The following is a 26,484-nucleotide window of genomic DNA, read 5'->3' on the forward strand; positions in this document are numbered from 1 at the left end:
CAGTTTAACATGTAAAACTACATGTTTCATTGATTATATATCATAGTCACAAGATTTTCTCTTTGAGAAAAGTAGTCTTTTCCTTTTTTGCTTCCAGAGGGAAACAATGTTGTTGAGTTCATATATACCTAAGGTGGGTGGACCACAAATGCAAACCCTCATCAACTGGTCACATTTTTCAGCCACAATGTTGCCCTCCTCTGACATGCGACATAGTTTTGGACACTAATAGGCCTCTCACAGTCTGCTGTGTTAGTTGGACATGTTAGTGCCAGGGCGGCTAACTTAATTGACAATTGACTTAAGACAGTAAGTTTACAGAGTCCCCACTCTTGCATTGTTTTTTCAAGATCAACTATATGATCACCATATCCTCATTACCCGCCTTCCATTTGTGAATCCGTTTGTTCCCAAAATGATCAACCAAAACCTGCATTTAATCTTCACCCCAAGAAGCCAACTCAGTTTTGTGAAGTAGGGAAATTGGCAGCATGGCCAAAACACCAAAAGCACTAAGAATATCCATCTGAGGAAATCTGGAATCAATGTTTTCTATCAGTTTATCAACAAATTTGGATAGAATAGTGGGTGGGGGTGGAGACATATCTATTTTATAGCCTTTATACCCCATTGCCATCCAAATATGTTTCAAGAGTACTAAGGTAACCCGGAAGTGCTCCCTCCTTGACCTTTACCAAGTTTGATTTGCATGCCTCCAAATGAACTGCCACCATGGATGGGTTAAGGTCATGTTTTTGAAATTTCCGAGACAATATCATGACTGGGGCCAGAACATCAAGCATCATACATGTGAAATAAATTATTTTTTTTGTCACAAGTTTCCTTGCAATGCCCTCACCTTTCGGGTCTTTCTGTTTCTTTACTTCTTCAAAATATGTGAACAAGGCAGGGAAAGATCTGTACACTGACATTAAGGCCTCAAAGAAAGATAAATCTGACTTCATGAATTTCTCTAAATTTTAGCACAGGTTCATTTAAAATAGTTTGAATTTCTTCAAGGGTTTGAACTTTATTAGAACTTTTTGAAAAGTAATAGAACAGATTTGTCAACGTCTGTTGAAAATCTTTGAGAACCGGTAACCCCTGAGCTGCCTGACTAGTTACTAATGCTACTCTATGTGCTAGACAGTGTACATTGACTATATGGGGATTTTCTCTCATGAGAAGACGACCAGTTACTCCTTTTATTTTCCCTGACATGACACTAGCTCCATCTGTGCCTAGACCAATGACCTTTGACATATGGATACCCCATTTAAACTGATCTTGTTTTATGACATCTACAATAGTAGCCCCATCACCCTTTTCAAGGAACAGATCTGACAGAAAGAGCGTTTCTGGATTAACATCTTCATCATTAATATTAATAACCCGTGCCCATAAAGACAGTTTCTTGTTTGTAGCAACATCAGTACTTTCATCACATAGAATTATCACTACAGTAGAAGATCTGAGAGCTTCATTAGTTTTTTTTCAATAAAATAGTCAATAACTGCTTCCAGAAACTCTGCTCCGGCATATGTGCTGTCATATTTTGTCGCTTCACCACCTCTGAGATATTGGATATATTCAGCCTTGACATTATGGAACAAGCTGATTAATGAAGAGTACTTATTAAGTGGTAAGTTTTCTTTAGCCAGGTAGTAAATTGCTTTTGTGGCTGTAATGACAGCTTTAGATTCATTTTCAAATGCCTTGTCAAATGCTGTTGAGCTTTTTTTTTTTTTTTACACCATTCGACCTGTTATGAGTAGCTGATGATCTGGATGTGATACATGTCTGGTAAGGGTACTTGTTCGGAAATTATCAGTTCCCAGGGCCAACGAATTGTCTTTATTGTAATTTCTACAGAGTTCACAATACATAAGGTTTAGTTCTTTATCATATTGCAACCATTTGTGTTTCTTCATCCAGTCCTCTTGAAACTTTCTACAAATTCCAGCTGACTTGCAATCATTTTCATTTTTACTTTCTGTTTCAGTTGATAATTATTAATATCTTTTAGAACGCATGGTTTGTTTTTATTTCACTAAACATGGACATAGATATTATACAGATTTTTCTGAAGAAGTTTCCTAACTTAAGTTTTGAATTCAACAAGTTTAAAACGTATTTAAAAAATAAACGTATAATTTTCATTTTTAATTATTCCTCAAGATTTTCTACATTATAAACCCAATTCAATTATAGATCCTTCATGGTATATATCAGACTTCTGAAGAAAAGCAAATGAATGTGTACCATCTGTAATGACAAGACAAAGACTTTGCCTACAGTTTAGTCATGCTTTAAAAGTAACGACACGTACATGTAGTAGGCCTACTGTACAGTACGTTTAAAATTACATGTAAATATTAAATCAAACAACAAGGACATCTTATATCGGGAACATAAATCTTAGTGAAAATAGGCTGTAATGCATTATTATAACTCAAATATTGATTGCAGTTTATGATTCTTTCATAAAGCTTTAATACTGCATAGTAATTATATCAAATCTGATTGACACTACGTTGGCTTTCGCAGTACGTAACCACGAACGCACAATGATTGGGTCATCGGTAAATGTCAGTCATGTTTTGTTTAGTCATACATATTCCCTTAATTATTTTGAAGTTAACATATTTATAAATCTTCTTTCATTGATAAGTAAACTTGACATACCTTCTTTAAGGACAAATTTAGTTTTCTCTCCAGGTCCGCCGGAGCCGAAATATCGGCCGATCTGTGTTTGTTTCATTTTCAATTCTCACGTTAAACGAGACTTCATTAATTCTTGTACTAGTTTAGAAGTTGCCTCCCTTTAACCACGAGAAGCCGATACTGGCTGTTGCCGATGTTTTGGTCACGAACGAAGTTTATCTGAACCAAAGATTAATTCTTCGTCTTTTATTTTGTATTTTATCTATGCGCCCTTCAGGAAATAAAACCATGCATCATTAATTAAAAACGTGCGGGAATGGCGCGGGCGCACCGCCAATCTGAGACACTGCATTGTCTTTGTATTGCCAGACTACATATACATCCACAATTTCATGCAAATCAGACAATATTTAAATTAAAACCAATCAGAAGTCTCTATTTGGCGGCAATCTTTATTCTATGTGCAGAAATATTAGCTATCAAATTACGACATAATAGAAATATAACAGGTATTGAAGTCCGATCCTACTCTCACAATACGCAGATGATACATCTTTGGCATTAAACGGCTCCGAAATATCTCTTAAAGTATCAGTTAAGGTAGACCGACCCTTCGGGTTTCCTCTGATAGATCTCCTTAATTTTATTTTTATTTCAATGTTAATTATGCTCTTATCACAAAAAGCACATAAAAAACATATGTCACCACGTTCGTTCTACTACCAGGGCCACATAAATATACGTATTACTCAATAGCTGAACCATATTTTTAAGGATTTTGGTAGATTTTATCTTTCCCCGATAATATTCAGCTAAAGCATAAAAAGAAGTTTATATCTTATTTGTATCATCAGTATGAGCAATATCATTCATAATTATCAAAAAAAGAGGATTCTTTGGGTGGTTAACAAAATATGGCTATTTTTATACGAAAAACCTGTTATTTTTAGTGAAAAATTGATTAAAAAAATACACGTTTATTTTTTTCCTGAAAAAATGAACAGAAAAATGACCCCCCTTTTTTTTGCTTAATTAGAAATTTCATATGTATGCTTTAAGAAAAATAAATAAAAATAACACCTCACCATATTACTTTTCACACTATGGCCGTTTACTTTGCTGGTACCCCAAAACTTTTGCTTCAAGTATGGCTCAAATTACCAAATTAGAGCAGTTATTTTGAAATCTGAGATTGATGAATTTTTTTGTTTAATCTTTACCATTTTCTTTCATAAATTATGTTGTAATCTATGTTACTGGTGCTTTCTTTTTTTCTAAAAGAATTTTATTTGTTTGATTTCCCAAACACAATTAACATTTTCCGGATATTTTTCCTCTTTTCCGGATGAAAATTAGAACATTACACTAACGGTCCTTCAGACGCTTGCTTCTAATACGCCATGTCATACGAAGCGTATCGGTGATACAGAATGCCAGAACATGCACAATATGCAATATGAGGTTCATTTGCATCGCTAAACATGTTGCTCGAGTGTCGAGTGTCGAGCGTTCAAACCTATGCGATAATGTAGTATTTGTGGTAATGCAAGATTTATATCTTCCGCGTTTACTGTCAATACATGACTGATATTAGTTGTAGCCTGCATATGTTTAGGATGATTTACCGTAGGCCTACCTACCTGATTATAAAACAATATTATCATACTGTATCATTCCAGTACCTGTATGTCCGCGTGAGTAATACATGTAGGTTTACATTGACGTAGCTATCAAACTAAAACACCAGCGAGCTTAACGTCATTGTTCTGGATTTTAAGGGCATTTATTTGCCATTTGGCGGGTACACAGGGTTTGACTTCTGCACTTTATTTTCATCTAAACTAGCCTAGAGTCTCGGCGCACATAAGGCCATATAAAATTATAGCTGTGTTTCCCATTTCGGCTCCCAAAAAAAATAAGGTAGGTAGGAAGGAAAAACCTAATTTTTTTTTTCATTTTATTCCTTTCCCGACCAAAACATTTATTTTTTATTTGAAGGTAATCCATATCTTGATCTACACTGTATGATATAATAATGACTACGTAGATAGCATCAACATTCACAACTCTTTTAACTGTTACATAAAATTCCATCTGAAAAACACTTTCAAATAAATTCAATGTTCATTGACAGTTGTATCAAGTGTGTTTTACTAGTAATTTAGTGGTGTTCAAAAAATGTATTGATAATATCAAATGAATCCCAGAAGACTGGCAGCAAACTTCCATACAGTTTTGCCTAAGATACCATGGACACGTGGTAAAGACACCCCTCACCACCAAACCTCAGGGTAGTAATTTATAACAGGTGATGTGGGATCTTCAAATCTCTTATGTACCACAAACAAGCATGTGTCCAAATATCTGGACCAGAAGATGTGACTTTGACTGGCAATTATTTACAGATCATCTGTGATTTAGGATTTACAACTCAAAATATAAAAAAAAAAAAAAAATGTTTTAGGGTCGGCAGAAAAAAAACAAGGGTAGGTCGGGAAAGGGGAAACACAATTAAAATAGTATTTGGCCTAACAGTGATTGCATGACCTCAAAGAATTATTTTGCTTTATTGTATCAGTTTGATATCAAGTTCTTGAGCCTTTGATGATAAAATATTAACATACAAAAATAAATATTATCGATAATGTTTATAGAAGAAATTTATAAATTACATGTACATGTGGTGTCATACTCATGGTACATTTACTAATGAATAAAATACATGGATAAAATTCTTGTTGTGTGTTACATGTATTGTTGGATTTCTGATGAAAAAAAGGAACCTTTTATATCAAAAAATATTTCTGATACAGGATCATGAGTATTTACCATCAATCATAAATATATAAATCGTATTTAGAGTAGAAGAATTTGTGCTTGTCAATCCGTCGTCCGTTTTTGTTATGATCTATTTATAAAACTGCTCGAACCTAGTAGAGAGCTCCCCATGGAGTGAAATCTCCAGCCTAGACCGATCACAAGAAACGTGCTTTATAATTAGCCTACAGTTAAATACAATATTTATAATATATCCAGAATATGAGTAAAAAGGCACTTAACATCTTCATCAATTTTACGGGTTTCAGTTTTTGAAAAATTGTCGAATGTCAACGTAAATTTCGTGAGAGTTTATATAGATCTTTTATACCATCAATGCATGTTGCAAGTTTTGTGTTTACATTCCATGCGTTTCCTCCTTTTTCTGATCTGTGTCTACCGGCGGTTGGAATATGGTTGACTACCTCGCATTCTGAATAACAATATATCACATGTAAAGTGCGCAAGGCCGAACTTACGTTCCCCTAACGTCAGTGTACCCAAATTGATACCAATTTCCAATACTTACCCTAGTAATTCATTTGTCGCTAATCGTGATTCAAATATTAGCTTTATTTTCACTAAGAGTGAGTACGAACTTCATCTCCGTGTGTTGGTTTGGTTATTACAACGCGTGTGTTTATTAATAGAACGCCCGGTAGTAGGTGTCGTCACTTCCGGTATAGAACAAGGTGCGTGGACCCAAATTGATACCCTGCTAGGAAAGCGGCTATAATGCCATGCAAACCGACATTTTGGCAGAAAATTGTGATTGTACTGCATAATTTGAAAGTAAGTATACTTTTGGTACTATTTGTTACTTTATACACATTGATTTCACTGTAAACATTTGAAATGAAGTTACGTGTCATGAACCACATGGTAACGCATGGTCTGGTAGTACTGTAGTAGAGTTATAGGCCTTCAACGATTTTCTCATTGAAGTTTTCAGGTAGACATTTTGCAGATATTCACTCAAAACAACATTAAACTGAACTAAATCAGATTGATGAAACATGGTTTAATTATGACCAGTGTTTTTGAGACATTAATCATTTTCAGTTCAAACAAATTTGAAACATTTCGGAAATTATTTGACATCAATATTTACATAATTACACTCACAAAAACGGTTATTACTTGAACAATAACTATCATACAACTTCATCTGTACATAATGATTATCATAGCATTTTATCATACAATTTTACAAATCAATTTATATTTTTGTACATCAGTTTTATTTTACAATGTAACTGTTAAAAAGTGGGCAGTAATAGACATGACAAATCAATTGTTGTGTCATCATAATAAAAACATTTAGATTTAAAGGTTTGAAATTGTGTAGATGTCTACTGTGTATCGTATCGGAATGTAGGGCAATGACCACATATCCACTTTGACGCTGATACCCTTGACATTTCATAGGATCTATAAACATTTGGCGGCAAGCACATCTGGTGGTAGCTTCTAAGGCATTGACTTTCCTCACAAGAGGCCCAAAAGAGTGACCTGTCCTCAAAACTTGTCTCGGACTCATGGCACATGCACACTTGACATATCAGAGGTATAAGGGATTGAGATGCACTCAGGACAGCCTGATCATGATGAATAGATAACACAGACTCACAGGACGCTGATGTCAGATGAGGTGTCTGATGAGGTGACACAGACTTGCAGGAGGATGTAGACTGATTAGGTGACACCGACTCATTAGCAGACAACAGTACAGATGTCTTTTTACAAATATAACAAAACCATTCACTGCCAACCAAAAGACTCAAATCAACCTCTGCATGGTCTACACTTGGAAGACAGTCCCTGTGGAACCAAAGACTGCATGCTTGGTTGTCACAGCCAACCCACAGAATGCCGTTGTCCTCGTCATCTGTCATCCCTCTTTTTCCACAAATTGGGCATGTGTAAATGTCCTCGTCAAGGATGGAAGACATCATCGGATGACTCTCCTGTATTAAAATTTTTTAATTTATAAAATATTTGACAAAAATACAGTCACATTTAAATAACTGAATGAATATATACCTTAGTGTATGCTGTCATCAGACATGATTTTGTTGTTTAAGTAAAGTTATGAACTGAATTGAAATAAACACTTAAAAATTCTCAAATTTCTCATTATAATAATATTTCATACCTCCATATGCGTGAAAGAAGTTGTGATATCCTCGAGCTCCTGTATGTTATCACTGCTGTGATTTTTTCTTTGGTTCTGAAATAAGTTAATGGTAACTGAGAAAGGTATCTAGAGGACCAGACTTCAAATAATGTAATTTTCATATTCCATGTTTTCAAGCAAGTTTAAAGTCTGTTTTTTTAACAATACAGCCATGTTATTTGCCATGTTCTTAATTATCTACCTTTTTCGTGTTTCTTCTCCTTTTTGGACGTTGTAATGCTGGCATGTCTAACTGCTGTAAGTCATTAGTATTGCTGATTTCCTGAAAATATCCCATTGTGACACTGAAATTTCTTAGAAATTTCAATGAAATTGCTTCAATAATCCAAAGGATAATTTCAAGATGTGTGAAAAATATTTTTATTATTATCATAAATTAAGAAGGTGATGTATTAAACAGATTTTACATGTTAGGGGATTTTTTAAGGCTTATATATCTACACAATGATGTTATTTTGTTTAATTAATAATTTTCAAATTTGCTGATTTGATATATACTTTTGTCATTTTTTTCTTTTTGCAGTCCTTCTCCTTCAGTTGGTTGACTATTTCATCCCCTATTTAGACAAATCAGTACAAAAATTGAGGTAATGATTAATTCCTTTAACACAACATGATAATTTAACACAGTAAAATAACATTTGTCTAGGGATAAGATTTGAAAAATAGCTATGTGTTTCACCCAACAGGCTAGAGAAAGATAGGTTAGGTAGGCCAGAAAATCTGTTTTTCACTTGGGCTTAGAGGTCTATGGAACCTATAATGACATTTAACTGTTGTTTCTATGAAAGGGGCCAAAACAACTGAATGGTAGTCACCAAAATATAGGGACTGTGGGGTAAGGGAGGACAGGTTTTTTGTTAAAACTTATTTAGGTTTTATAAAATGTGCTATAGATTTTATTTAGAACCATAGTGTGAAAATGTATGTTATTAATTAATTCCAGAAGTAAAGCTTTCTCTTAATAATTCACCTGTAATTACTCTAGACTTTGTAATTATCCTGGTACTTTTCTGTTTTCTGACAGTTCCAATGATGGGTAGGAAAATGTCCGCAAGCTCAGACGGTATCAGGCCTTTGGTTACAAGTGGATGGCCTCTGACAAATTGACCACATGTTTCACAAAGGGGGTCATTGTGGTTGGTACATGGAGAGCTTGGTTGATTGTCTCCCCCTGGACCAGGTTGAGGTGAATACTCTGGGTCACAAGGAGCAAGCTTGTCCTTGTCTATGGCATTTTCATTCACTGGACATATGCCACATTTCCTAAAACCCGTTTTGATATAGTGTGGACTGAAAACTCTGTCAACTGCTGCTCTAAGGATCTGAGCAAACCTATAGGTAAATAACATACAACTTTTAATGTGAAAATACCATCATGATTTAAATTATTTTTAAGTGTACGAATGAAACATTTTATATTATAGGCTACATCATAACCTTTATTTTAAATCAAATAAAAGTTTTTGTCATTCCTAGTAAATCTTATAAATGTTTGATTGGTAGATAACTTCAGATTTACCTGTTTTTTCCTATTACAAGGTTTGGATTGGCATAGCCAAGGCTAACTGCTAAATCTGTAACTGTTTTTTTCAGTGGACGAAAAAGGACAACATCTAGTGGTTGGAGCAAGTGTGTTGTGTGGGGAGGGAGACAGTACAACTCCACCTGGTTTGCTCTAGCAGTTTCAATAAGGTCAATGGACAAGTGGCTTTCATGATTATCCATGATGAGGAGAAGTGGACGTTGTTTACTTGCATGGACCAGGAACACCTGTTTGAACCACTTACTAAATAGATCTCCATCCATGTAGCCATTGGGTGATGTACCAAATAGCCAGTCACCAGGAATTCCTGAATGTTGATGAAATTATGCCTTATTTCACAACACATTTTTGGTATTTTTTTCTTTTCTTGTTTTTATAATATAAGTTTGGAAATTGAAGTGACTTTCTTTATCTGACAGTTAGATTTAGATATTTAAAGCATATGGATAATGTAAAGTTTGGTAGAAGTTGTATGTATTGTTTACTTGAACTTGTACATGTTACTAGATCTGCTTGATTTTTTTTTTTTTATTATTATTTTGTCTCATTTTCAATCATATAATATAGCATTGTTTCAACAGTAATATGTGTACAGCATAAATGTATTTAAGTAAAATGAGGTATTAAGATACCACATGTGCATTTCATGTCACTTGCTGTTACAGTTACAACTTTTATCTTTTCTTTCAGAAAAACGTACCATCTCTGTAAGCTCCACTTGGAAAACTTTTTTCATACACTACAAAAGTTGGCAATACTTTTCCATCTCCGGACACACATATGGTTGCTGTTGTATGTGCCGTAGTGACCACCTGTCGAGTATAGGCCTGGCCTTTGTTGATACAGACCCTGTCTTGAGCTGCAACTCCCTTCCCAAATCCAGTTTCATCAACGTTATAAACCAGGTGTGGTTTATTTTCAATATCTGAATTGATTAAAAGGTAACTTCACATTTCAAAACACTTCAGAATGAAGATAACCAATTTAATTTATTTGCATTTAAGCAAATTTTCCTTTATAATTTGCATCTTGTTGTAAAGTGAAATAACTTAATCTAATATTACTTGTAATATTCTTATATATTCCATTGGCAGTTCATAAGCTTGAAATTTACAACATACATTGTAGCAATGCCAAACAATGATATATTGATCTAGTATAAATCATATTTTCAAAGCTATTTTTTTCAATGTGAAATGTACATTTTTAACATAAATTATGCTGTAAACAAAATTTTAATTCAGTACAAAGTGTGATTTAAATGCTTTTAAAATCTACATATTCTCCACCTACCAAGCCTCTGTACTGTTTCTTTCAGAAGGGAAAAGTGCTGAGTCATGACAGTTGCATTTGACATGCGAACTCTTCCTCCATCAAGGGTCTGTGGCTTTCGCATTTTGAAATTTGGATGCCTTCTCAGAAAATTTCGAAACCATTTATAGGATGGTCCATTTTCTCCTATTGTTGTTTGTCTTTCTTTTTTCTTAACTATACCCCGTACAAACAGTTTGATCATCTTATATGTCAGTGGCAGTGATCTTTCTTGACAATATTCAAGATATGTACAGAGGTGAATCTCTTCCTCTGCTGTAAGCACTCTTATGAGTTGGCCTTTCAACAAATTTCTTGCATGACGTTTTACAGTCATATGGCTCAGTCCGTGACTCTTAGCTGCCCGTTTAATTGGGATGCCCCTGTTAACATCATTTACTGCAGATTGCAGTTGTGATAGACTGTATTCCTTGTATTTTACTGAATAAATGAAATAAAAAAAATCTGAAGCCATGTGTTATTTTTTATATGATTCAATGTGGTTTATGCTCTGTGTACAATCAAGATGTATTAAATCTGAAACTTTTTATGATTTATTTTGTATGTGATGCTTAAAACCCATCAACTCATATATATCTATCATGTATTTGTTATGTAAAATTACAATGCTTGAAATCTTAACTACAGATATAATTCAATTGCAACGTCCTGCCACATGAGTAATTGGAAATTGTTGTACAAAAACACAAGACAGCATCTAGTTAAACAAAGTTATAGTTTTATACAGTATTCAAAAAAGTTCAAGATGTAGTGGCATGTTCAATTTGAGAAATAACCAAATTACTTTTCTTTGTAAATTTAAACTGGAAATTATATTTAAAAAATCAGAGGGAAACAACTGCCAGATCATTGAATACAGACACATTTTTTGCGACGTAAGGGGAATAACTCTTAGATCGACAAAAATCCGGATTTTATGACTGTCCGATTCAAACACCTGTCTGAAAGGTCGACATGCGCAGAGCAATTGAAGCAAGATGGCGGAATCAACACCCGTCTAGTTGTTGGTACACTGACAATTGAGATTCTAGCGGGGTTCAACGATGTTTTTCTCGATTATGTTGACTGTTTTAGCTTTTTGAGAATACCAGCTAACAAAATATACTTTGATTAGGCCTAAAGGTGCTCTAAGGCATGAGAAAAACACTTGTCGCATGGTCATATGGTTCGGGAAGCATAGATATTGGACCGACTTACCCATTTCAAAATCTTCTTGCGGAGAAATTAAGCAGCTGCACACAGGAAAAATACGTTGAATAAACGGTAAATAATGCCATTGTGACGTCATGAACGGGAAATTGTGCACATTTTATTCACGACGATTTTGGAGCGTTTTTTACATTTAAGGTATCAATTTGGGTACGGTATCAATTTGGGTACACTGACGTTATACAATCTGACAGATGGAGTACATAATTGTTGGTTGCCGCAAATTAAAGTGCACATGCTTTTAGAGCATCGGCCAAAGTCTCTAACTCCACTATGCGTCGGCCCGTGCGCCATGAAGTGTTCTCTTGTTCTATATTGTCATAAATTGGAGATGTTCTAACCTCTTCCTCTCCGCCGAGACTGTAACTAACGTTATATGGTCGTCACACATAGGCACATGATGCGATACATCGGCGCTGTCCTTGTTTTCAATGGACCATCTTTATGTCCTCACTTCATTGAAAGCATCAGCCTTACCTGGTCTTTTAGTTTTACAAAACTGACCCCTTTTACCTCTTGGCCGCATCCTGTTGTATACCTAAACATTTACCTCCCAGCTGACTTGAAAATTAAACCAGATGTAACTATTCGTGAATATAATCAAGGACCCGGATCGCCGGATCGCCGGACTCATGTCTGTGACGTCACAGAAGGGTCGGTCTACCTTAATGAACTAAAATTATACGCTACAATTTCTGGTCTTAAAATTAATGTTTCAAAAACAAAGGTAATCTGGATAGGTAGTAAAAAGTTCAGCGATGATACCTTCCTACCAGATCTTAATTTGCAATGGGGCAAACACAAATTCACACTATTGGGGATTAAATTCCATATCAACTTACATGAGATACCAAAACTGAATTTCGACAAAAAACTTATTAAAATTAAAGTCACTACTTAAAACCTGGAAAAGAAGAGTTTTGACTCCTATCGGTAGAATCCATATTATTAAATCGCTTCTCATTTCACAATTTAACCGTCTTTTTATTTCACTCCCTAGTCCTGACGAACAGTTTACTTCAACCCTAAATTCCATTCTTTTTTAATTTTCGTGGAATAGCAAAACAGATAAAGTTACAAAAAAAATATTGTTCAAGGTTATCTAAATGGTGGTTTAAAAAAGATAAATATAAAAGCTTTTATAGATTCATTAAAATTATCTTGGGTTAGAAGGCTTTTTCAGACTACAACCAAATGGCAAGCTATTTTGAAAAAGTTACATCAACATTAATTTGCTAGCCAATTGTGGTAATGATTATGTGCGGAAATGTGCAAAAAAAGTTGTAGTAATATATTCTGGGCTGATGTGTTTAAAGCCTGGTACAATTTAAATATATCAATCGAAAAAAATAGCATTATGAAAGATTCTATCCTAAAAACCCCATTATGGTTTAATAAAAATATAACTGTTGTCCAGAAATCAGTGTTTTTTAAGAATGTTTATAACAAAAACATAATTATGATAAATGACTTGATATCAGATCATAATACTGGATGTTTTCACACTCTCCAAGAAGTTACTCACACATATCAAGTAAAAACTAATTTTCTTCAGTATCATAGCCTTTTGTCAGCATTAAGAAAGTTCTTGTCTTCAAATGAAATTCCTGTATTAAAAATCCCATATCCTTTTTCGCCAATGAACATAGAATTATTCATGAAACACAGAAAAGGCTCGAAGGATTTCTATAATATTTTTACAAAAACAACACTGTTCCTACAGGTAAAAAGAAATGGAATGAAGTTTTCAACTTGTATGATACAATATGGACTATGATATTCAAGATTCCCTTTAGTGTTACAAAAAAATACCAAACTTCCGTGGTTTCAGTATCGAGTTAATCATCACATCTTAACCACAAACTCTTATCTTTTTAAATCACAGCTAGTAATTTCTCCTCTTTGTACTTTATGCAATTCTGAAATTGAAACTATCATACATATCATATCTTGTGGGAATGTTGTGAAGTTCAGAACTTATTAGAAGTCTTAGAATTATATTAGATGCTCTTTTTTATCCCATTTAATTTCAATAAGCAATCTTTTAATTTTGGATTACTATCTCAAAATTTTAATAACTGTAAAGTTGACAATGAAATTATCCTTGTTATCAAACAATATATTTATAAAATGCGATGTTTTAACAAGTCTTTAAACATCAATGATCTGATTAGTGATCTTAAACAATTTTATGAGCCACAAAAATTATTGCAAATAGTAAAGGAGAAGCCTGTAGGGAAAAGTTTGAAAAAGAGTGGAAAAACTGGGGGGAAATCTCGGACTTATATATTATCATATCTCTTTCTTCTCCAATGCTGTGTTGCTGATACCCATTAAATAAGCAGTCAATAATTACTTTTCATCTATCATACAATGTATAATTATTTTTTATGTACTAAATACTCCCATCCTTCTATCTTCTTGTCTTACTTCTCCCCCCACCCACCATGCAATGGGGGCAGCAGGTACAATTCTTACGCCCTACAGTCGTGAATGGAACAATCTGATTAAAATGCAGATGTTTTACCACTCCGTTACAAGTAAAGGATCTGACAACATTCTATTACGGGTCACGTTCTGATGACCTTTTAGTTTACTCTCTAGGACGAATCGTCTTCATCTGAATTTAACACTCGGTGCGAATTGTCTTTCACCATATGCATGTATATATTTAGTAATATGCTGCTTTGGGTCGAAATGACTATAGACAAATTGATAGATCGTGAAGATATTCACTTCCAAGATTCCGGAAGAAAGTAATTTGATTGGTTAATCTGAAAGTTCATCAGAACGTGACCCGTAATGCGATGTTGTCAGATTCTCACGTAGTGATAATAAGGATCTGCATTTTAATCAGATTGTGAATGGAGGGAACCCCACTAGTGATGAGACGAGATGATATAATCACCATATCATAACAAACGAAGGTCTACTTCACGTCAACATTCTTGCAATCCATGGCAGACAACAAGTTATGAGAAAAAGAAATCAATAAACCCTGAAGTTATCTCGATGCCCTTCAATCACTGTTCGTCAGTGAATACTTGTAAATGTAACAGTCAGTACAACTGTATGTCACAGTCAGTACAACTGTATGTTACAGTCAGTACAACTGTATGTTACAGTCAGTACAATAGTCGTTTTTCATATTTTCAATGATATAAGCATTTTTTCAAATGCACATGATACCCGACATTCCGACGGCGGCTTTTATGAAGTGTCAAAATGGTGAAGCGATGTGCTTGGGGTACGTGCAACAGCGATAGCCGGTTTGCCAGAAAAGAGTATATGGAAGGAGTTGAATTTTGGCCTATACCAAAGCCTAAAACGAGGTTAGGTGACAAACAGAAATAGGTCCAGGCGTGTGGGAGGAAACATTTTTCCGTTGCTAATGTAAACAAACACGCATACGTGTGTAGTAAACATTTTGTTGATGGCTGCCCAACTGATGTAAATCCATATCCTATAAGTGCTAACTCGCGAAACAAGGTACCCGTTGCAAGAAAACCCCAGACGAGAAGGAAATTGTTCACAGCTGACGAGGTAAACAAAGAGAATGAGCAGTTTTCCAAACCTGAAGTTCCTAGTATGCCTGTAGTAGTACATGAAGTATGTGCAACTGTTGAGGTGACTTCAGATGAAGTTGTACAAGATCATGCCATTTCCCAGCAAAGCTTGGCCCTACCAGTAAATGACACAAGTAAGCAACGATTAACATATTCTTAAACTATATTTTAAAAGTATCACATAGGCTAGATTGTACTTTACTGGTCGCTTATACTTTCTAGCTCTTTCAAGCATGTACCGGTTGTGGCTAACAAAGCAACTTTAAAAGCATACTGACACTTACTTATCTTTGAACTTTATGGTAGATGTACCTAACCAAGAGTGCCGGTGTGCAAATATTTCTGATATTGCCAACACAACATATACTTAAATATAACAAGAAATTTCCATGATTTTGTATTCCAAAGACTTATATGATATACATACTCACATATTTATAATATTGAAGTTGATTTTTTAATGCATACGAATTTATGCATGGATATCGGTATTCACATTTCAATCATCTGAGTGTAAAAGTTATAAATATAATTAAATACCAGTACTCATAATTAACATATTTTGCAGATGATGATCATGCATATTGTTAACCAGTACAAATGGTTAGTATATCAACCCAAACTGATATCACCATGGAAGACATGTCTCCCTATGCTGATAGTGATATATTTGACAAGGACAACATGAGAAGAAAATTTTTGATGGAAGATGTGTTCAAAGATGACAAGTCGTGTAAATTTTATACAGGTGAGCACTAAAAAAGTAGTAAAAGGAAGCATTAATTTCAGTCGTTTTGAAAACCACCATAAAATGCTGTTTCATTACATGCTCTGGTGTCATGTTTATTATTTTTTTTTATTATTTAAAATTCACACTTCATCATATACTATGTATCTGAAACATTTCTTCCATGTTTTTAAACTGTATTAATATGTTTATTCATTCCAGGTATATCATTGGCAGTCTTCATTACCATTTTCACTCTCCTAAAGACAAAGGCCAGTTCAATGGTATATTGGAACAGTGCCGAGATACCTGAGGCACATGACTCCATGGTAAGGTCTTATCACGGTCACTTAATAAATAGGGGAAATCCACTAGGAAAATCACACAGCCACCACCTGAGTACCCTTAACTTGGAATCAAATATGTGACTCTCAGGTTCACAAGAGAGCACTCCCAACACAATTTAAGCTGAAGGTTCCAGGCCAGTAAGACTTGTCAGTAGAGCATTATATAGCTATATACAAGGCCAGAAGTACACACAAATACAATAAATAATTTTATTATGTATGTACAACTAATAAAGGAAGTTTACATATACAGTATTATATGTATCCCATATTAACAATATATTGTTAGAAAAATTGCAAACCATGTTGATCTCTCATTGTCATTCACTGTACGTTTAGAACCTGACCGTTATGTAAATGTCAAATCGCTATTTGCACATCAGGTTAACTTTTATTACATGCAAACCAAAAGCTTCTTTGCGGCACATGATATGTCTGTCAATACCATAAGTTCATCATCAAAGCCAAATAATCCCTATTTTTTATTTTATATCAATGCAAGCGATGAATTGATTACTATTTCATCAAGGGGTGAGGGAGTTGTTATCCATGAAGGGCAAGTCTTCTGTGTTACGTCTAGTTCTTTTATTCATTCTAATATACAGACTCCACGTAGAGGACCAAAGAGATCACTGTCACTGAAAGAGGAGTTTACAGTTACACTTTTGCGACATGTTTGCCATTTCTGAGAGTTCAGTTAGCCGAATATTTACAACATGGGTGAGCTTAATGCATCATGACTTGAGCTATTTCATAAAGTGGCCAACAAGGGAGCAGGTCAGAGAACATTTACCAAAGTGTTTCAAGTATTTCAAAAATACTAGATGTATAATAGACTGCACTGAATTTTTTGTGCAAAAGCCAAGCCTCCCCTCTGCTCAACGAATAACATATTCTAACTATAAGCACCATAACACATTCAAGTGCCTTGTTGGTATAACTCGTCGGGGATCATTTTGTTTTATATCCGATTTAATTACTGGCAGTATCTCTGACAAAAAAATTGTACAAGAATCTGGGTTTTTGAACAATATTGAACATGGTGATGATATAATGGCAGATCGTGGATTCCTAATTAGAGGTGAATTGACATTAAAAGGTGCAACTTTAAATATTCCACCATTTTCAATAGGAAAACAAATGTGTTGTAATGCTACTACAAAAACAAGACGAATTGCACAGGCTCGAATCCATGTGGAGAGAGATATAGGTCGCTTGAAAAAATTTGCTATTTTACAAGGTGTTATTGTACTCCGCATGAAACCTATGTACAGTCAAATTGTGAATGTTTGTGCAATATTGTGTAATCTTGACAATCAACTTGTTAGATAAATTACAATTACAGTTGAACCTTAATTGTTATCTCAAAGTGACAATTTTGAAGTCATTTCATGCAGTTTATCATGTTACTTTCTCTGTTTATCTCAAACTCGTGTTATCTCATATTATTCTTGTTTATTCATACTTAACCAATTATAAACACAAAACAATGTAATGGTATGGTGATACTATTTTTCAACACTTTCACCAAAATTTTAACCAAGTCCACACAGCCCTTTTCAATGGGTAAAATTCATTATATATCCCTTCATATGATAGTCCATTCATTTTAAAATTGTTCTTACCCAAAAACAAAACAATGCTTATCAGTAATTGTATAGTAATTCAAAATTCATCATTTTAACCAAAACCTTAACCAAGCAACGCTGATGTGATTCCATAAGCTCCCCTATTCTTTGAATAGGCAAGCTGTAATATCTTGTTGAGTATGAATTTTATTATTTGGAATGAAACAATGCCTCAACAATGTGCTGTCTAAAAAATACATTAAATTTGCTTAGCATATTCTGAAAAAACTCATTGTTAAATTCAGCATGGGCTACACAAATTCCTTTCTTGGTATACAAAACAAGATCAGAGTGCTGTAAACCATATATACCCATTTGACCTTGCATTAGGTGATAGTACTCTGAATTTTCAGTTACAACAATATCACCATTTTCATCAAATTTACAACCTTTTTTCAAACAGACATCTTTTGGATTTTCTTCCCTGCTAGTGAATGGACATTTCACTTCAACAACTTTGTTGGCATGACATTTACAAGTAAAAAATGCATCTAAAGAACAACCAATAAATCTCATAGTTGAATGTAAACGTAACCCTTTGTTTAACAATTTGGGATGTACACGAGTCTTACAACAAACTTTTTTATAAAGCTGGAGAGCTGTCTTTTCCTTCTTTTTACCCCATAACAGAGGAGGAGCAGAGCATTCACTACTGGTATATTCTCCTAATAGTGTCTTAAGTAATGAAGGAGAGCATTTATTGGCATCAACCGCTTTACAGACTTTGGCAAAATTAGATGCAGTTATTCTTCCTTTTCTGAGATCATGCCAATTGCTACTGTCAGTCTGTTTTATTGTACATGATTCAATGTGGTCAATGTCATCACTACTAGTGAGTGACAGCTGTTGAAAGAAACCAACCTTAGTTGTAACATCCTTCACCACACTTGACAGGCAAAAACTTGTACATACAGTGCAAACAGTATCTTCCATCTCTATGTCATTAGGTGAGGTGTCTAGTTCCAGTAAATCTAGAACTTGCAGGCTGGGAAAAATCTGAAAAAAATACATGTAAATTAGACACAAGCATACGTCCAGATCATCTGTACAGTCATACTGTAGTAACATATAGAATCATGGGTGCATAATAGACGTCGGACTTGTGATAAGAATTTATGAATTGCAAATGTTTACGTTTTTGACTTACTCAGTCTTAATCTGGCAGTTGCATGTATACATGGAAATCAAACCTGTGTAATGAAATTAATATGCAGCTATATAGGAACTTACATGCACAAAATTAGGGGCCGCGGTGGCCGAGTGGTTAAGGTGTCCCGACGCTTTAACACTAGCCCTCCACCTCTGGGTTGCGAGTTCGAAACCTACGTGGGGCAGTTGCCAGGTACTGACCGTCGTTGTCAGTATAATGTGACCGGGTGGGGTGTGTTGCTGGGTGTCTTCGGCAATATCCTCCAGTGAGGTAGCACTTTAAATCGGCAAAAGTTCCGGCCTATCACAAGGAGACTTAACACGAACATACCGCAGCCTCCCAAAACACATACGCACTCACCACACGCATGCATGTCGCACACACGGGAGGCCGTCCTTAAATGATCTTAGATGTTAATAGGACGTTAAACAAAATAAACCAAACCAAACCAAACCCAAAACACACATACGCACTCGCCACACGCATGTATGTCGCACACACGGGAGGCCGTCCTTAAATGACCTTATATGTTAATAGGACGTTAAACAAAATGACCAAACCAAACTCCATAACGGTCCTCCAGAAGTGCCTGTGCCTCCTGATCCGCTGTTTTCTTTTGTTGACAGCAACTTCCCAGGCCGTTGTTGGGAGGTAGCCGAAGTTGGTTGAAGTATCATGACTTCCTGATGTGCTCTGCCCTGCAGGTAGGGCCTAAGAATTGTACCTGCTGCCCCCATTGCATGATCGTAAGAGGCGACTAAACTTGGGATCTTATCGTTTCTCTTCTTTCTTAACAACTTTATTCTTCCTAATGTCTCCCTTGACAATGTCTCACTTTTGGCCTTTAGTTTAGCGTGCGCCGCTGTGAGGAAGGTTTTGGGTTCTGTCCCCTGGCCGAGACATACCAGAGTCTTTAAAAATATAATAATGTGACCGGGTGGGGTGTGCTGCTGGGTGTCTTCGGCAGTATGCTTCAGTGAGGTAGCACTTTAAATCGGCAAAGGTTCCGGCCTATCACAAGGAGACTTAACACGAACATACCGCAGCCTCCCAAAACACATACGCACTCACCACACGCATGCATGTCGCACACACGGGAGGCCGTCCTTAAATGACCTTAGATGTTAATAGTACGTTAAACAAAATAAACCAAACCAAACCCAAAACACACATACGCACTCGCCAAACGCATGCATGTCGCACGCACGGGAGGCCGTCCTTAAATGACCTTAGCTGTTAATAGGACGTTAAACAAAATAAACCAAACCAAAAGCGAAACTTAAAACATCAACACCAAGTCGGAAGGATCGTAGAAGAAATCGTCCTCTCTCGGCTCCGTACCGGGCACACATATCCTACTCATTCGTTCCTTTTGAAACGAGAGGATCCACCGGTGTGTTATGCATGTGATGCTCAATTCACAGTGGAGCATTTTTTAATAGAATGCTCCGATTTCAAGCGCATTCGTGATAAATACTTTCGGGTCCCGGATATGAAAACCCTTTTCAGTTCCGTGGATTCGAAAACAATATTTGGCTACTTGAAAGAAATCGATCTATTCTATAGACTTTGATGTCTTTTATGTTGCTCTCTTTGACGTTCTATTTATATAGCAGAGTTCACATGGTCTATTCGTACATATATATATTTTACCATTTTTAACCAACTTTTTTTTATCATTATGATCTAATTATACAATACGAATGCTTTTAAAAATGACAAATTTTATCTGATTTTAAAAATAAAAAAACGATAGTATATTGTTTGGCCCTAAATGACCCTAGTTGTCGATGGGCCGTAAAACATAAACAAACTCAAATCATAAAACACTATCCCCTCCCCCAACCAAAAAAAACAAACAAGTAGAATATTATGAATTAAAAAAATCTATAAATTTATTATTCATATCATATGCAATGTACACTTAAAATGGAATTCTATTTAAGATTAAGCATGCAAATGTTGTAGTAAATGTTAAAAATCTACAATTTTCAACATAACTGTCACTGTGAATTGATGCTGTTTTTTCTCACCTTATCTTATTCATTTAACAATCTTTTTATGCTATTGATAAAAGTTTATACACATATAACAAAGTTCATTTTGGCATGTGATAATAAAGGTTGATATTGGCACGAGATAACGTTATAGTGGGGGCAGACATTATGAACAGGTTTTGTGTGAAAGAGATATCAGATGGATCTTGGATCATGGTTACTGGTATAAAGCTTCTTGATCCGATGTTATACCGATATGATCAGTCTCAAAATTTAATAAATGCTAAACTAGGTACAAGTAAGAACCTGCAAATGATTTTCAATACTTTTAAACACAGAAATAACAAACTTCAAATATGCAAATATAACATATTGTATTATGTATCAGCTTTTATGTCCTTATCAGACTGCAACTCCAAGTATCGTAACTGGGGCCAATTTCACAATGCATATCACTTTTTATAATCTTTCTTCAAGTACTTCTTGAGAAATACTCATTAAAAAGCCTATTTGCCGACAGATGGACCACGAATGAATTGCAGCTTGGTAGGCTATAAAACATGTATCATCTTAGAGAGTGACATGGAAATAATAATGTTAAATTCATTGAACAATGACAAGTGGCCGTCCTATCCAGACTTTTCAACATGTACATTCTATATACTGTAATGCATGATGCAACAATGTTGGTTGTCACATAAAGGTTTTGTTGTAAAATATACCAGTTTTTTAGTGTGTAATCATTATATTTTGCAGTCGACAATGCAGTTCTCCTATTTCTACAAAAGTATTTTTTCCATGTTGGTACAGGTACAACATTGGGAATTTCTGGCATGTCCCAAAAGCAGATGTAAGGGATATTTGGATTCTGTTTCAGGAAATTTTGGCTGATGCCAAGGCATTCAGGATTGCTAGTGTTATTACAAGTGACACATTTCTGCAATGTGTCATGATCTGAATTGTTGCAGCAACACCAACCAAAGTTCCTGGCTTTACCATCTTTCCAAAAAAGTTGTCCACTCCCATGGAGAATCCACCACAAGTCGGACTTTAATTGGTATAAGACATGAGAAGTTAGATAAACTGACATTATAAGAATGATATTTCATAATGATTCACATTGTAATTATCAACATACATGTTGAATTAAATCTTCCCTTTTATCTTACCAATACCAATATAATCAGGTTTTTTTTATTTAAAATCTTGACAAGATTATGAACAACAGACTGGCGCTTCAATTATTTCCCAAGATGAATTTCATTTATGTAATTCACATCTTGTAACCTTTTGAAGAGGAACAACGTGGTTAGGGAAGATGTTCGCCCCTGTGAGGAAGGCTTTGGGTTCTGTCCCCTGGCCGAGACATACCCAGAGTCTTTAAAAATGGTAGCTGCTGCTCCTGCTTAGCGCTCAGCATACAAGGAGTGGGACGACTGGTTCGCCCGTTGTCAGTATAATGTGACGGGTGGGGTGTGCTGCTGGGTGTCTTCGGCAGTATGCTTCAGTGAGGTAGCACTATAAATCGGCAAAAGTTCCGGCCTATCAAAAGGAGACTTAACACGAACATACCGCAGCCTCCCAAAACACACATACGCACTCACCACACGCATGCATGTCTCACGTACGGGAAGCCGTCCTTAAATGACCTTAGCTGTTAATAGGACGTTAAACAAAATAAACCAAACCAAACCAATCTCCCCAGTTTTCACCCACATCAAGTACAAGTTTTCTTCTTGGCCTGCGCACCACGTTGGGTATGGTTTGACCATAGTGGTATAGAGGTTAGCTTGTGAGCATATAGTATCCTCTTGATATTGCTTAATTGTTCTTGCAGGTATCCGGCAGAGAACAGAACTTGGAGGAATAAATATAAACACATGAAGCTACATGTAACTAATGAATATGTTTACAAACTACATCAGAAAGCAAAGATGATAGTTTTAATGAATAAACAAAATGTTTTAAATCATGATACAGTTGTCACAACAGTTTTTAGCTCACCTGCCCGAAGGCAAGAGGCCCAGGGACTTGATATTGGGCCTGTAGCATGCTGGGGTGGAGGGCTACAAAGTTTGTTCAAATAAATGACCTTGACCTTCATTCAAGGTCACATGGGTCAAATAGGCTATAATCTTCAAACGGCTTCTTCTCAATAACCAAGAGGCCCAGTGACTTGATATTTGGCCTGTATCATGCTGGGGTTAAGGGCTACAAAGTTTGTTCAAATAAATGACCTTGACCTTCATTCAAGGTCACATGGGACAAATAGGCTATACTTTTCAAACACCTTCTCAATAACCAGGAGGCCCAGGGACTTGATATTGGGCCTGTAGCATGCTGGGGTGAAGGGCTACAAGAGACCAACCAACCAACCAATTGTTTTCCCATAGACCTTAGTGTTAACGTTTTGGATTATTTCATTCAAATTCTTGAATTGAATATGACGATTATGGTTTATAACAAAAGTTTAGGGTCTGATATAACACCTAATCAAAAAAAAAAGTTGGGTCCTTCAGCTCAAATTTTCTCCAGGGTAGCCATTTTGAAAATAGGTGAATTTCGCAGTAAAAATTCTCAAAAAACTTAAATGTTTACCTGTTTACTATTATTACGTGAACTTTTGGGAAAAAAACCAATCGGACTTAAGAAATTTATATCAACATTTCTTACTGATAGTTACCTATCAGTCTACATATCTATTTTCTCACTTCATAACATACTGGCCAATCAGTGGCTGCCAGACATGTTATCCTTCGCTCAACGTTCTATACACAGGGGCTGTTTCAAAAATATATTTTTTCAATTGGTTGGTTGTTCCCTATAGCATCTTTCACATTTTTCAAAGATAACTTTTCTGGAACAGGATAGAACCATAGGATATGCTATCAAAATATGCAGTGCCTGACTGCAAGTCTTAGGCTGGTAGGTTGATTCTTCTATTGGTACCGGATATGAAATTCTTAAGAGAAAACCACATTAAAATTGAGTTAATTTTGAAATGTAAATTTTAATATCTTGATAAGCTTTGAATTTAAAGTGATGGCTTTTGGTTAATAGCCAAGTATAGAAATCGTGCTACTCAGAAATATAAACAAATAAGATATAGAATAAAGATCAGAGGGAGATAACTCAATGTTATCTCCTCCACCCCCTAATTTCTGGTCTTTTTGTAAAAAATGAAGAAAAAAAGGCCGAACGAGAAAAAAAATTAGGAGTGGAGCCATTATTTAGATAAAAGAGTCGAAACACAGACACAGAACACGGAACCGGGCAAGTGACAACAAAAAGTAACCAGATATATCACCAAACACTGAACTAGGGTAGTGACAACAGAACAACCAAATATATCACCGAATACCGAATCGGGGTAGTGACAACAGAACAACCAGACACACACCCATACATTGAACCGGGGTAGTGCCAGCAGTACAACCAGCATACCACCGTACCCCGAGCCACGATATATACCGCTACAATTGAAATATAGAATGTATGTCCGTATCTGTCCGGTCTATGGTCCTCCTTGTATCACTACATGCGTCATATTTTCATCATCAATCCCCCCTGAATCTCAACTTCTCTCTAAATTCTGCTACAATGCCCCCAAGATGAGAATCCCGTCCGAAAATGTGCTAGTCGGTCCCATCATCTGGTTTCCAGGGACACTAGATGGCACAAAATGTCATATGCGGTAGCTATATGTAGAGACCAACCAACCAATTGTTTTCCCATAGACCTTAGTGTTAACGTTTTGGATTATTTCATTCAAATTCTTGAATTGAAGATGACGATTATGGTTTATAACAAAAGTTTAGGGTCTGATATAACACCTAATCAAAAAAAAAAGTTGGGTCCTTCAGCTCAAATTTTCTCCAGGGTAGCCATTTTGAAAATAGGTGAATTTCGCAGTAAAAATTCTCAAAAATCTTAAATGTTTACCTGTTTACTATTATTACGTGAACTTTTGTGAAAAAAACCAATCGGACTTAAGAAATTTATATCAACATTTCTTACTGATAGTTACCTATCAGGCTACATATCTATTTTCTCACTTCATAACATACTGGCCAATCAGTGGCTGCCAGACATTTTATCCTTCGCTCAACGTTCTATACACAGGGGCTGTTTCAAAAATATATTTTTTCAATTGGTTGGTTGTACTCTACAAAGTTTGTTCAAATAAATGACTTTGACCTTCATTCAAGGTCACATGGGACAAATAGGCTATACTTTTCAAACAACCTCTTCTCAATAACCAGGAGGCCCAGGGACTTGATATTGGGCCTGTAGCATGCTGGGGTGAAGGGCTACAAAGTTTTTTTTTCAAATAAATGACCTTGACCTTCATTCAAGGTCAAATGAGTGAAATAGGCTATAATCTTCAAACAACTTCTTCTCAATAACCAAGAGGCCCAGGGACTTGATATTGGGCGTGTATCATGCTGGGGTGAAGGGATACAAAGTGTGTTCAAATAAATGACCTTGACCTTCATTCAAGGTCAAATGAGTGAAATAGGCTATAATCTTCAAACGACTTCTCAATAACCAATAGGCCCAGGGACTTTATATTGGGCCTGTAGCATGCTGGGGTGAAGGGATACAAAGTGTGTTCAAATAAAAGACCTTGACCTTCATTCAAGGTCAAATGAGTGAAATAGGCTATAATCTTCAAACGACTTCTCAATAACCAATAGGCCCAGGGACTTTATATTTGGCCTGTAGCATGCTGGGGTGAAGGGCTACAAAGTTTGTTCAAATAAATGACCTTGACCTTCATTCAAGGTCACATGGGTCAAATAGGCTATAATCTTCAAACAACCTCTTCTCAATACCCAAGAGGCCCAGGGACTTGATATTGGGCCTGTAGCATGCTGGGGTGAAGGGCTACCAAGTTTGTTCAAATAAATGACCTTGATTTACATTCAAGGTCACAGGGGTGAAATCAGCTTAAATCTGTTAACAATAATTTTGCGATAGCCAAGAGCCTTCAAGACCTGATATTAGGCCAATAGAATGCTGGAATGAAGGACTAGAAAAATTTTAATATGAATAAAACTAGCTTACAATGATATTTGAATAAAGAGGTAATCAACATAGTATCTTTAGTAATGACATCAATCAACTTCAAAGTTGCTGTAGAGCCAGGTGAGCGATACAGGCCCATTGGGCCTCTTGTTATTCAATCTGATTATTAGCTTATATTCTAAGTCATTAATTGTACTACAAAAGCATTATCAACTAGAGCTCTCACCGATGGGGTGACGCTGTCACCAATGGGGTGACAAGTATACCCCCCGCTTT

General features: G+C 35.7%; 1 protein-coding gene and 1 long non-coding RNA gene across 3 annotated transcripts; one reads left to right on the forward strand and one right to left on the reverse strand.

Annotated features, from left to right (window-relative positions):
* Nucleotides 1-6,013: 6,013 nt before the first annotated feature.
* Nucleotides 6,014-11,009, forward strand: LOC117319843. 2 transcript variants are annotated; one of them, XR_004530850.1, is made up of 7 exons: nucleotides 6,014-6,273; nucleotides 6,910-7,450; nucleotides 8,202-8,265; nucleotides 8,706-9,019; nucleotides 9,275-9,575; nucleotides 9,915-10,165; nucleotides 10,543-11,009. It is a non-coding gene; the product is annotated as an uncharacterized LOC117319843 (long non-coding RNA). The 2 variants fall into 2 exon arrangements; XR_004530847.1 differs by lacking the exon at nucleotides 6,910-7,450 and having other exon boundaries at nucleotides 6,030-6,273.
* Nucleotides 6,281-8,045, reverse strand: LOC117319832. Its single transcript, XM_033874561.1, has 3 exons — nucleotides 7,860-8,045; nucleotides 7,637-7,711; nucleotides 6,281-7,448 (listed from the first exon to the last, which is right to left on the reverse strand). The coding sequence occupies exons 1-3, from the start codon at nucleotides 7,953-7,955 to the stop codon at nucleotides 6,834-6,836; spliced, it is 786 nt and encodes a 261-aa protein (XP_033730452.1). The 5' UTR covers nucleotides 7,956-8,045; the 3' UTR covers nucleotides 6,281-6,833.
* Nucleotides 11,010-26,484: the final 15,475 nt, after the last annotated feature.

Source organism: Pecten maximus, chromosome 2 (genome assembly GCF_902652985.1).
Source record: "Pecten maximus chromosome 2, xPecMax1.1, whole genome shotgun sequence".
In the NCBI taxonomy this organism is placed as follows: domain Eukaryota; kingdom Metazoa; phylum Mollusca; class Bivalvia; order Pectinida; family Pectinidae; genus Pecten; species Pecten maximus.